The following is a 13,422-nucleotide window of genomic DNA, read 5'->3' as shown; positions in this document are numbered from 1 at the left end:
ACTCTAGTCCCATATTGAGGCAGTTTTTGAGTTGAAAATAGATTTATACGGTTAGCTTATTGTCGCGTCTTTGCAGAGCCCGTGGGCAGCGTTGCGCCCAAAGTTGAAATTAAAGATAAATTGGGAATCTTTCTGGCGAAAGCCAATAGATCTATGGCGCTGTTATGTCCAGCTCAGTCTTATCCCGTGCCAGCTTATAGGTAAGCCACGAGCACTCCTTCTATGACACATTCAGGCTGTTCTCTAGCTGTAGTTAATATATCTAAGGTCTACAACAATTTGCAGAGCCAATTGGCAGCGTTGCGCCTCGAGTGAATCGCAAGGATGAATTCAATCATGATCGCATAAGCACAGCTCAAGCTATTGCTATACAATGTCCGGCACAGTCTTATCCTGTGCCTGCCTATAGGTAAATGAGTCGAGTATCCTTTGCCGTTTGCAGTTCAGTTAGTCAATGCTCTTTCCATTCAATTGTGAACTCAATTCCTGCAGAGCCGGTGGGCAGCGTGGCACCACGTGTCAACAAACAGGATGGCCTGACACGCGACAGCATACGGCTTGGCCAGACCGTTGCCATCTTCTGTCCTGCTCAGGCCTATCCGGTGCCCTTCTATAGGTAAAACTTTTCCAATTATAACTGAGTAAAGCCGTCAAGCATCATTGGCAGCAAATTGTAATTAGCCATAAGCCAGCCCTGCCCTCAGTGTCGCATGATTAAACCCATTCACTCATAACAGCCTGGTCAAAACAATGTCACGCAATTGTTGTGATGGCTTGAGCTTCGGCTTAGTTGCCTCCCTTCGAATCTCTATGAGCCCCAAATTCTGCGCAGTTTTCAAAGTACGCCACTTAGTCTGTTGTTCTGTTGTTGTTTTTCCTTGACTTTGTAATGAGTTGTTCAATTTAAGAGCCCGTCGGCAGCGTGCCGCCCAAAATTAGCATCGGGGAGCGGCGCAAGGATGCGGAGGTGCCCGTGCAGGGAGATCTGAGCATCTTTTGTCCAGCCCAGTCCTATCCAGTGCCAGCCTATAGGTAAGGCCTAGAGCTTAGCATTCATTCTAAAGGCAGTTTTCAAGTAGTACCTAAGAAGGTATTTTCTTATCTAAAACCCTTTTTTCTCAGAACCCGTTGGCTCTGTTGGGCCCAAAATAAGTGTTGGTGAACGTCTTAAAGATGCGGCAGCTCAGCTCAGCTCGACCTTTACGCTCTTTTGCCCCGCCCAATCGTATCCAGTACCGGGCTTTAGGTAAACTCCATGTGTAGCTCTGTCCTAGCCACATTCAGGCATTTTACATGGGTTTTTAGATTTTTATAATAATTTCTTTTAATATTTGTGTTTTCTTAGAGCCCGTTGGCAGCGTAGCACCTAAGATCAGTGTTGAAAATCGTCTCAAAAATGCCGAAGCCCATTTGGGCGCCAGTTTTACGCTCTTCTGCCCCGGCCAAGCTTATCCAATGCCATTTTTTAGGTAAACACAAATCCGTTCAAAAACTTCAGGCAGTTTCCCTTAATTTTTTGAAAACCTTCTACAATCTCTGCTAACGTTATTTGCATATCCGTAGAGCCTGTGGGCACAGTGGGTCCACGACTTACCTCTGGCGACAAGACTCGCAATGTGGACGTTTCACTGGGAGGCAGCTTTACTTTACTCTGTCCCGCTCAGGCCTATCCAGTTCCATTCTTTAGGTAAACTACAAGCTCCTTAGGCATTCAGACAGTTTTCATTGAGGTATACTGCGATAGAGTAATTGTTTACCCTAATTTTCAGAGCCCATTAGCGGCGCAGCTCCTCGTGTTGCTCTGATACAGAAAACCAATCTTGAATATGTTTCCGTACAGGCAAACGTGGCCATAGTTTGTCCAGCTCAGGGCTATCCAGTGCCCGCCTTTCGGTAAGGTTCTAGCAGTGCCTACACATTCAGGCAGTTTATATAGTCTTTTATTCTAGTTACTTAGTAATCCTAAATGTAACTTGTTGTCTCTCCCAGAGCCCATTAGCAGCGCTGCGCCCAAAGTTGTCTCGCTGGCCAAATTTGATATGAAAACCTATGCTGGCTCCAGCACCTTATCCCTACTATGTCCTGCTCAGGGCTATCCGGTGCCCATATTTAGGTAAAGCCTTACGCTCAAAGAGTACTCAACATTCAGGTAGTTGGTTTATCTTAGCTGTGTTACTAGTTTAATGTAATATTTCAGAGCCTGTGTCGAGCACTGCGCCCAAAGTGCCGCCACTGCAGTCTCGTCCTTTAGTTGTGGCTGTTCGCACCAGCATTTCCATATTGTGCCCCGCTCAGGGCTATCCCGCGCCTAGTTTTCGGTAAGATCATCATTTCACTCCAACCAACATTCTGGCAGTAAATTAAGTTATCAGAATTTACCAAGCTTTCGATGCCATTTTCAGAGCCCATTGCCAGTAGCCCGCCCAAGATAAATGCATTGACGTATAAGCCGAATACAGTTGAATTCCATTTTGCCACTGCAATTCTGTGTCCAGCTCAAGGCTATCCGTCGCCTAGCTTTAGGTTAGCTGATATATATAAAGTATTCTAAACCAACATCAGGCTGGTAGTAATTGACACTTCACTACTTCGACGTACATTTTACAGAGCCCATTTCGAGCACAGCCCCTAGAACACCAGAGCTGGTGCAGAAACCAATCGAACTGCGCCAGGCTCACACGATTTCACTGCTTTGTCCTGCTCAGGGTTATCCAGCACCCAGTTTTCGGTAAGCCGAAACTCAACATTCAGTTTCAATTCGTACATTGACTTTACTTTGCCTCTACTTAGAGCCCGTTGGCGGCAAGGCGCCCACTTTGCTATCCAATGATATCAAGCGTTCGTGGATCGAGCGCATGTTGTCCACGAACTTGGCGTTATTTTGTCCCGCTCAAGCTTATCCAGTGCCAGCATTCAGGTTAGACCGACAAATAGGAAAACATTAGCTTAGCTAGACAAATATAAGTTCTGTATATATTTGACTTCCAGAGCCTGTTTCGAGCACGGCCCCGCGCATACCCTCGATAATGAGTAAACCCTTTGAGCTGCATGCGGGCGCAGATATTTCGCTGCTTTGTCCAGCCCAGGGCTATCCGGCGCCAAGTTTTCGGTAACAGCTTATTCTACAGCTATAATCTACCCCAACCCGACATTCTAGTCAGAAACGCAATTTTGCAAGATAACATAACAATCGATATATACAAATAGAACCCGTTTCGGCAAAGGGTCCCACGCTCTCCATTGATACGAAGTGGTCAGGGATTGAGCGGCAGCGCGGCATAGACATAGTTCTGTTATGCCCGGCGCAGGCATTTCCTGTGCCTATCAGCAGGTTAGTCAGAAGCCATTCGTGGCATAATGCGTGCTTTTAATAATGTATGAGACGTGTGAACTTTAACCCCAAGCGAGGGGCCAATCACTGTTCATTCATAAAATGTGCGCGCCAACGTGAACAAACACCAATAAAAACACAAACACACAGACACACACGCGCACACGCATGTAGAAACCATACACAGGCGAGCACAAGCACTACCAAAATAGGCGCAAACACACTCATAAAAAGTAAGCTAAATAAACAAACCATAAACCGTCGGCAACGGCAAATTCATAGAAGAGCGCCGCAAAAGGCAAGCAAATGCAGCCCCTGCTACACGCTTGCTTTAATTGCGACTGTGTGCGTGTCTGTTTGTAAACAAACGCACATCACAGCTGTTCGCTCTCTTGCGCTCTCTTTGCGCAGCGCGCATGCGCGTGCTCCACACGAAATTTCCCAAAACAAACTTCCCCTACATGCGCACGCCGTTGCTCGTGTGTATCGTGTGGACTGCATGCATCTCGCTCGCACACCGGTTTCTTGAATGAACGCACGTTTTTAGGTCAACTTTCGCTTGTTGTTTACAATTCGACTCTTTCCCCGCCACTTGTTGCGCCCGCACGCATACACTGCGCATGCCCCACAGCAGTTGTTAAGTTTTTGGTAACCTTAAGCTCAACATTGACCCCAATAAAATATGCATTGAGTGCGCCAGTTATTGCCGGCTTTGTCTTTTTTCTGTGCCCTTTCCCTTTCCCTTTCTTCTATAACTTTGTGTCGGCGAAGTTCAAGGTACTTGGGGGTTGCCCTGACTTTCGCAGTCTGTGTCAGCAGGTCACGTTCACTAAAAGGTCAAAGTTAAAGTTTTTCTTGGCAACAGTTTGCTACCTCTTACGAGTGAGTTTTATTTGAGTTTTCAATGGAGGCAAAGGGCGCCAAATTCAAATTTCTCTTTTTATTCAGGCAGTTTCCGCAATTTGTTAAGCTGTTAAAATCTCTGACCTTTTTCGAAATACTTACATTTTCTCAGAGCCCATTGGTTCAAAGGCACCCGCTGTGCCTGCGGGCGTACAAACATTTCAGCAGCTGGTTCCATTGGGCTTCAGTTTCGCAATGCTCTGCCAGGCGCAGGCATTTCCAGTTCCTGTCTTCAGGTAATGCAAGTCTAGTACATAGTTCCGAGTCAACATTCAGTCAGTTAGTTTATGCTTAAATACATTTAATGCATATATTTTAAGAACCTGTTGGCTTCAAGGCGCCCAGTTTTCCCAGCGTGGCCTCCACGTTCACCATAAACGCGCCGCAGCAGAGCAGCTTGGCCCTGACGTGTGAGGCTCAGGCGTATCCAGTGCCAATCTTTAGGTAGGCTGAGTAGCTGTGGTTGGACTAACGCTTGTCGACTGGTTCTATTAGCTCTATAGAAATAGTTGAATTTGCAATTTACTTTGTTTTTAGAGCCCGTCGGCGCAAAGGCGCCAACCTTTTCGAGCGACTCCAAGGGCAGCATTTTCGAGCGTTCCATCAATGCTAGCTTCGCCTTATTGTGTCAGGCACAAGCCTTTCCTGTGCCCATAATTAGGCAAGTTGAACGAGGCAGTTTTCTGCAGTATTTAATAGTTATTTATTTATGATTTTTAGAACCCATTGGCTCCAGAGCACCCACCTTTTCGACGGACTATAATTCCTTTTCTTACGCACGAGCTGTGGGTCAAAGTTTTGCATTGCTCTGCCAGGCTCAGGCATATCCAGTGCCCCTACAGAGGTAGACTCTACTCTGCAGTTTAACTCAAGTTCAGGCAGTTTTCGTAGCTTGATAAATTATTTAAATTGAATTCACAGAACCCATTGGAGCCAGAGCGCCAACCTTCTCAACAGATTCCAATTCATTTTCCTATACTCGCGACGTGGGCCAAAGTTTTGCATTGCTTTGCCAGGCTCAAGCCTACCCTGTGCCCGCCATGAGGTAGCTCCCTTATAAGACTTTCCTCTACTATCAGGCAGTTTTCAATCTAGAACAGCTTTCCCTACTTGACCTCTGTATATCGCTTAATGCAATTTTCAGAACCTGTCGGTGCCAAGGCTCCCACCTTTGCAAGCTCTTCGAAAATCTCTAGCTTACTGGGGCCTAGCTCGGGCGACATTGTATTGCTCTGCCAGGCTCAGGCATATCCAGTGCCCTACTTTAGGTAAACGTTCAGACAGTTTTCGTGACTTATTAGACCGATTTTAGATTGTCAACTAGCTGGCTTTTCTCTTCCTTCTAGAACCCGTCAGCGCCAAAGGCCCCACATTCGCTTCCGATATGAAAAGTTATACATTTGTGCGGCACTTTGGGCAGAGTTTTGCATTGCTGTGTCAGGCTCAGGCATATCCAGTGCCCTTGATAAGGTAGTTCTAAGAGCTTCAGTCAGTTTTCAGCTAATTTTGTTAATTTCTACTATGTATTATAGAGCCCATTGGCGCCAGAGTGCCTAGCTTCTCGGGCGAGTCGAAAAGCTTTACGTTTGTCAAGGAGATTTCAACAAGTTTTGCTCTGCTCTGTCAGGCCCAGGCGTTTCCAGTGCCAATTATACGGTTAGTTTAGCTAGTTAACTAAAGTCGGGCAGTTTTCTACTAGTAGAACATATAACTATATAGAACATATGCTTCATGGTTTTGCAGAACCTGTTGGCAGTGTGGCACCTAAAATTTCCGGAGGTCGTTTACAAGAAATTACGAACGCAGCTGCCAATGACTTGGCGATTCTGTGCCTAGGTCAATCATATCCAACACCAGCATTTAGGTAATATGCCTAGATCTCTAGCTATATTCAGGCAGTTGTAGATTGTTGAGTCTTTTGGCAACTCAAATTGATTTTATTTCAGAGCCTATTGGTAGCGTGGCTCCCACCATATCGGGTGATCGCCTGCAGGAGCTGACGCGCAAGATCGGGCTAAGTTTTTCCATACTATGCCAGGGACAAGCATATCCCATGCCTGCTTTTAGGTACATTTGACATTAGAAAACTTACAGATTCCAGATTGTTCAGGCAGTTCATACGCATGTTTGCGTGTGATTTAATATTCGATGTTGCCATTTGCAGAACCCATTGGTCATGTTAAGCCGCGTATAGCCACCAAGAGCATTGAAATCAATGAGGTGCCCTTGAGTGATACGTTTGTGGGCCATTGTCCGGGGCAGGGTTACCCAGTGCCAGTTTATAGGTAGCTAAATTTCGGCTAGGTCGTTTTGCTTAGGAACTCTTGCCCTTAACCCTAAGCGGCTCACAAAGCAAGCAAATGATTCGAACGCAGCTCACAGTTAGGGTAAGTATAATCAGAATAAAACCAGGTTCAAGTAAGTATGAGTATTAGCCCCAGATCCACGCTGTGACTGCTGTTACCTTTGAGACTTTTCCCTATGCCATTTGCTCGTTTTGTGTCCGCTCTCCTCTGCCAACTTGAAGCCCTTGAACTGCCTTCACTGACCTGCCTCTCTCGTTGCAGATGGTATAAATTCATTGAGGGAACCACTCGTAAGCAGGCTGTGGTGCTGAACGATCGCGTCAAACAGGTTTCGGGCACACTCATCATCAAGGACGCTGTCGTCGAGGATTCGGGCAAATATTTGTGTGTCGTCAACAATTCCGTGGGTGGCGAGAGCGTCGAGACTGTGCTCACTGTGACCGCGCCTCTGTCAGCCAAAATTGATCCACCCACTCAGACCATCGACTTCGGGCGCCCCGCTGTGTTCACCTGCCAGTACACCGGCAACCCGATCAAGACTGTCAGCTGGATGAAAGACGGCAAGGCCATGGGCCACAGCGATCCCGTGCTGCGCATCGAATCAGTTAAGAAGGAGGACAAGGGCATGTATCAATGTTTTGTGCGCAACGATCAAGAGTCTGCAGAGGCCAGCGCCGAGCTGAAGCTTGGTGGCCGTTTCGACCCACCCGTCATACGCCAGGCCTTCCAGGAGGAGACCATGGAACCCGGACCAAGTGTATTCCTGAAGTGCGTAGCTGGCGGCAATCCCACACCCGAAATCTCCTGGGAACTGGATGGCAAGAAGATCGCGAACAACGACCGCTACCAAGTGGGCCAATACGTAACAGTCAACGGCGATGTCGTCTCCTACTTGAATATTACCTCCGTGCATGCCAACGATGGCGGCCTGTACAAGTGCATAGCTAAATCGAAAGTGGGCGTGGCCGAGCATTCGGCTAAACTTAATGTCTACGGCCTGCCCTATATCCGTCAAATGGAGAAGAAGGCAATCGTCGCTGGTGAAACTCTAATGGTCACTTGCCCTGTAGCTGGTTATCCCATCGATTCTATCGTGTGGGAGCGTGGTAAGTAATAGATAGCCATTGGACTAGGGTGGAATTGATTCTATGTTAATTTGGTTACATTACCCCCTAGATAATCGCCCACTGCCCATCAATCGCAAGCAGAAAGTCTTCCCCAATGGCACACTGATCATTGAGAACGTGGAGCGCAATTCGGATCAGGCAACTTATACGTGCGTGGCAAAGAATCAAGAGGGTTACTCGGCACGTGGTTCACTGGAAGTGCAAGTTATGGGTAAGTTGATTAGTTCGATTATAGCGTCAGCTTTCCCTCCAGAAAGCTGTGCGCCCATTTTTACCATTTCGGGCGGGTTGAATTTTCAGCCAGGAGATAAACTGCAACGCTGGTCGCTCCTTTCACTCCCTTCAATGATTTGTTCAATCTCAGTGCCGCCGCAAATAGTGCCCTTTGACTTTGGCGAGGAGGCCATTAATATGAGCGATATGGTCTCGGCTACGTGTACGGTCAACAAGGGCGACACGCCACTCGAGGTGTATTGGACTACAGCGCCGGAACCGAAGCTTGGCGCGGCACGTCTAATGGCCAACGATGGCATCTTGATCACCAAGACAACGCAGCGCATCAGCATGCTGAGCATTGAGTCGGTGCACGCGCGCCACAGGGCCAACTACACCTGTGTAGCTCGGAATGCCGCTGGCATTGTCTACCACACGGCCGAGCTGCGCGTCAATGGTGATGCTCCTCTCTCTCTCTCTCTCTCTCTCTCTCTCTCTGTTCTCTTAGTTTTTCGCTCTCTTGATTCGCTTAGTAGTTGTACATTGATTGTAGAGCAATTGTTTTAATTTGTTAAACCTTCCAAACAATCTAAGTACTGCCTCAGATAGTGCCCTTTGAGTTCGGTGAGGAGAGCGTCAATGAGCTGGACATGGTGTCCGCCTCCTGTACGGTCAACAAGGGCGATTTGCCCATCGACGTCGCCTGGACTAAGAACGGCGGTCGAGTCTATACCAACGATGGCATTGTGGTTACCAAAACCAGCACGCGCATGAGCGTCTTGAGCATCGAGTCCGTGCGCGCTCGCCATGCCGGCAACTACTCCTGCGTGGCCACAAACAATGCTGGGGAGAGCAAACACTGGGCCATGCTGGCCGTCAATGGTTAAGAGATTTTATTTAGTTTTCGCTTATTCAGTTTTCACTTTGCATTGCTTTGCTTTTGCTTTTAATTTCCGAACAACCCCTCCCAGTTTTGCCTCAGATAGTCCCCTTCGACTTTGGCGATGAGAGCATCAATGAGCTGGACATGGTGTCGGTGTCGTGCACCGTCAACAAGGGCGACCTGCCCGTGGACATCTATTGGACGAAGAACGGCGGACGGCTCTATACGAACGACGGGCTGCTGGTCAATCGGAACAGCCAGCGCCTGAGTGTCCTTAGCATCGAATCAGTGCGAGCTCGACACGCGGGCAACTACTCCTGCGTGGCCACGAATAACGCAGGGGCTACTAGGCAATCGGCGATGCTGGCTGTCAATGGTTAATCCATGTTGCTTTAGTTCTACTTTCGTTGCTTTTGTTTGCTTTTACTTGAACATAAATCCCACCCAAACCCCACAGTACTGCCTCAAGTAATGCCCTTCGACTTTGGAGAAGAGAGCATCAACGAATTGGACATGGTCTCGGCCTATTGCACCGTCAACAAGGGCGATCTGCCGTTAGACATTGCTTGGACCAAGAACGGCGGGCGGGTCTTCACCAACGATGGCGTCGTTGTCACCCGCAATAGCCAACGCATCAGTGTGCTGAGCATCGAGTCCGTGCGCGCTCGCCACGCGGGCAACTACTCCTGCGTGGCCACCAACAATGCCGGAGAAACGCGGCAATCAGCCCTGCTGGCTGTCAACGGTTAACTATAGCTTTCCCTTTCGAAGTAGCGCCAGATTTATGCTTGAGTTCATGTTGAGTTTATGTTGATATCCCATTTCCCATTTTGTTTCCGTCAGTGCCACCGTCAATAGCCCCTTTCTCGTTCGGCGACGATCCCGTCAACACGGGCGAAAACGCGGGCGTTCAGTGCATGGTGCAAAAGGGCGACGTGCCCATCACCATCAAATGGACGCTCAACTCGCGACCCATTATCAACGGCGAGGAGGGCATTACCATACTGAAGCTGTCCCCAAAGACCAGTGTCCTTAACATAGCCGCCGTTGAGCAATATCATCGGGGCACATTCAAGTGCATTGCCGAAAATAAGGCAGGATCAAGTTTCACAACCTCCGAGCTTAAAGTCAATGGTATCTGCACTAACTGATTCCAGCCTTACGAAATATGAATTCAGTTGATTATTTTGATTTATTTATTTATAATTTACACACATTATTCATACAGTGCCGCCACATGTGGTGCCCTTTAGCTTTGGCAGCGAGGTATTCAACATGGGCGATGTTCTGAGCATTAATTGCGTCGTGCTCAAGGGTGATTTGCCCTTGGAAATATTTTGGACTCTGAATGATGAGACCATTGAGACAGGAGTGAATGGCTTTATGGTCATTAAACTGAATAGTCGCACCAGTTACCTCAGCGTGGATATGCTCGAGGCCAAGCATCGTGGGGTCTACAGCTGCATAGCCCAGAACCAGGCGGGTCATGCCAAATACAGCGCTGAATTGCAAGTTAATGGTTCGTGCTTGAACAGCTTCTCGCTACTATTGCTATCTACTCTGTCCATCTAACATTTATCTGGTTTATTCGGTGATCGGAGGCGTGTGTGCTGTATGGGTTTAGCCAGCTGAATTCAAGTAAAAAGTGTCAAAATTTCATTCTAATGCAGTTGCTCCACAAATAAGTCAATTTTCCTTTGGAGATGAGCCGCTCAATCGTGGCGAGGTAGCCAGTGTTACCTGCGTGGTGCCCAAGGGAGACTTGCCTCTAGATATATTTTGGACTATAAATTCAGCGCTGATAGTCAATGGTGAACTGGGATTTACGATAGTGCGACTCAATAAGCGCACGAGCTCATTGAACGTCGACTCCTTGGAGGCTGCTCATCGTGGAAGCTATAAGTGCATAGCGAACAATTCAGCGGGTTATGCTGAATATGTTGCTATACTAGAAGTGAATGGTTCGTCGCGTCAATAGAACAAGTTCTTAGTATATGATCTAGTTAATTCCTAGTTTAACTCTTTATTTTTGATATTTATCATAATTTGTTGACCCGATTCCCCAACCCTCTAAAAAGTGCCTCCGCAAATACAACCCTTTGACTTTGGTGCTGAGCCCGCCAATACTGGCGAAATAGCTGGCATATTCTGTATGGTACCAAAGGGCGATTTGCCCATGGAAATACGTTGGACCTTGAACTCGGCGCCCATCATAACGGGCGAGCATGGCTTCTCTCTATCACGCCTAAATCCACGCACCAGCTCATTAAGTATTGACGCTCTGGAGGCTAGACATCGAGGAGTATACAAATGCATAGCCACCAACAAGGCGGGCAGCGCTGAATACAGCGCTGAATTACATGTGAATGGTTTGTGGGATTTATGAGGATCATAATTCATTTTATTCATACGCATTTCAATTTAGTTTTTAGCTTGTTCTAATTTCATTAATTTAATCTTAAACCTCTTAAACCACCTTCAAGTGCCGCCTCAGGTGCGTCCCTTTAGCTTTGGCGAATCAGCGGCCGATGTGGGCGACATTGCCAGCGCGAATTGTTTGGTGCCCAAGGGCGATGCGCCCCTGGAAATACGTTGGTTCCTTAACTCTGAGCCCATTGTTGATGGCCAGAACGGTTTTAGTTTGGGGCGTTGGAATGATCGAACGAGTTTGCTGAATATCGATTCGCTGAATGCATTTCATCGCGGTATTTACAAGTGCACAGCCAGCAATGCAGCGGGCAGCAGCGAATATGTTGCTGAATTGCAAGTTAACGGTTTGTTTGCTCAGATACGCTTAGTGAGTAAAACGTACTGAACTCTATTCCTAAGTAGCACTATATGTTAATTGCTGAGATAAAAAATTCATGTTGGAGCACTGCTTAAGGCTGTAAACTTAATTTACTGCTGTCTCAAAAGCATCAAAGACTGCTGAATTATCTGGCAAAGAAACACATTGCAGGTAGTTTGTCAAAATTATTAGAAAAAACTTTGCTGAATTGAAGCTGAATTGTCCAAACAAATTTTGTGTTCACTTTTTCAATACTTCGTTGTTAGTATTGTTAGAAAAAATGTGCTGAATTGTAGCTGAATTGTTTAATGTCATAATTATGAAGTAAAAATGTGCTGAATTGAAACTGAATTGTCCAGACAAATCTTGTGTTCAGTTTTTCAATACTTCTTTGCTAGTATTATTAGGAAAAAAATGTGCTGAATTGTAGCTGAATTGTCCAAACAAATTTTGTGTTCACTTTTTCAATACTTCGTTGTTAGTATTGTTAGAAAAAATGTGCTGAATTGTAGCTGAATTGTTTAATGTCATAATTATGAAGTAAAAATGTGCTGAACTGAAGCTGAATTGTCCAAACAAATCTTGTGTTCACTTTTTCAATACTTCTGTGTTAGTATTATTAGGAAAAAATGTGCTGAATTGGGCAGTTAGTGTGTTTTCCAGTTTTTAATTGATTTCATGTCGCAATTACCAAGAAAAGTGCGTTGAATTGTAGCTGAATAGCTGTTAATAAATAAATTTACTCTAGTCTCGAGTGTTTTTCTTCCATACGTCCAGTACCTCCCCAAGTTATGCCCTTTGTTTTTGGTGATGAGCCTTCGAACTATGGCGACAGCACTGCCGTCCAGTGCATGGTGTTCAAGGGCGACACACCGCTGCAGCTGCACTGGACCCTAAATGGACAGCCCATAACGAACGAGAACGTGGGCATACGAATTATAAAAATGTCACCGAAACTTAGCTCATTGAGCATCGATTCCATTAACGATCATCATCGCGGGCTGTTTAAGTGCATTGCCAGCAATTCAGCGGGCAGCGCTGAGCAAACAGCTGAACTAGTTGTCAATGGTTTGATCTAGAGAACATAATGATCACTATACGTATGAGTAGTAAATGTTTTTGGTTTATTTTGATTTTGAAATCCCAATGAAAACCATCCCACAGTTCCCCCACAAATTCGACCCTTTGACTTTGGCGACGAGGCCTCCAACTCTGGCGAAACCATGGGCATTCAATGCACCGTTATTAAGGGTGATCTGCCCATCAACATTAGCTGGGCGCTGAACAATCAGACACTGATCAGCGGCGACTGGGATGTGGTCATCGGCCGCATGTCCAGCAAATCCAGCACTCTTAACATTGACTATATATCCGCTGAGCATCGGGGCATCTACACCTGTCGGGCTAGCAATCCGGCTGGCGAGAGCAGCTACAGCGCCGAGCTGAAAGTCAATGGTGACTCTAGACAAAACTATTTTCTCACATTTGGTTTTCTTTTTGGTTATTCTTGTGTTCGGTTTGCCATGTCCATACCCGATCCCCACCCGTCTCTGCAGTGCTGCCTAGCATACATCCCTTTAGCTTTGACAACGATGCTAACGAGGGCGACAGCATCCAGTTGACCTGCCATGTGTCCAAAGGTGATCTGCCCTTGCGAATACGCTGGACCCACAACGACTTGCCTCTGTTTCCACACCTGGGCGTCATGGCTAGCAAAATAGGTGAACGGATTAGCCTTCTGACTGTGGAGACCGTCAAGGCGGTCCACTCGGGCAACTACAGCTGCGTGGCCAGCAATAGTGCCGGCAACATTAGCTACACGACGGAGTTGTTTGTCAACGGTTAGCCAACAGTATCTAGAGAGAGTAGAG

At 46.8% G+C, this 13,422-nt stretch overlaps 1 protein-coding gene across 15 annotated transcripts in view; it reads left to right on the top strand.

Annotated features, from left to right (window-relative positions):
* Nucleotides 1-13,422, top strand: part of LOC111601264 (Down syndrome cell adhesion molecule-like protein Dscam2) — a 70,263-nt gene that overhangs the window by 33,765 nt on the left and 23,076 nt on the right. For 11 of the 15 annotated variants that reach the window (XM_030226080.1, XM_030226077.1, XM_030226074.1 and 8 more), the window contains exons 2-3: nt 6,802-7,646; nt 7,717-7,878. In XM_030226080.1, coding sequence (XP_030081940.1) covers nt 6,802-7,646; nt 7,717-7,878 — 1,007 coding nt within the window. Of the gene's footprint in view, nt 1-285; nt 410-5,259; nt 5,280-6,801; nt 7,647-7,716; nt 7,879-9,991; nt 10,283-11,246; nt 11,538-13,422 lie in introns of those variants that run through there. The other 4 variants (XM_030226087.1, XM_030226073.1, XM_030226079.1 and 1 more) reach the window with 4 other exon arrangements.

This window comes from Drosophila hydei, unplaced genomic scaffold (genome assembly GCF_003285905.1).
Source record: "Drosophila hydei strain 15085-1641.00,03,60 unplaced genomic scaffold, DhydRS2 tig00000060-arrow-pilon, whole genome shotgun sequence".
Classification (NCBI taxonomy): domain Eukaryota; kingdom Metazoa; phylum Arthropoda; class Insecta; order Diptera; family Drosophilidae; genus Drosophila; species Drosophila hydei.
Note: the sequence above shows the minus strand (reverse complement) of the source record. Positions and strands in the feature narration are given on the sequence as shown.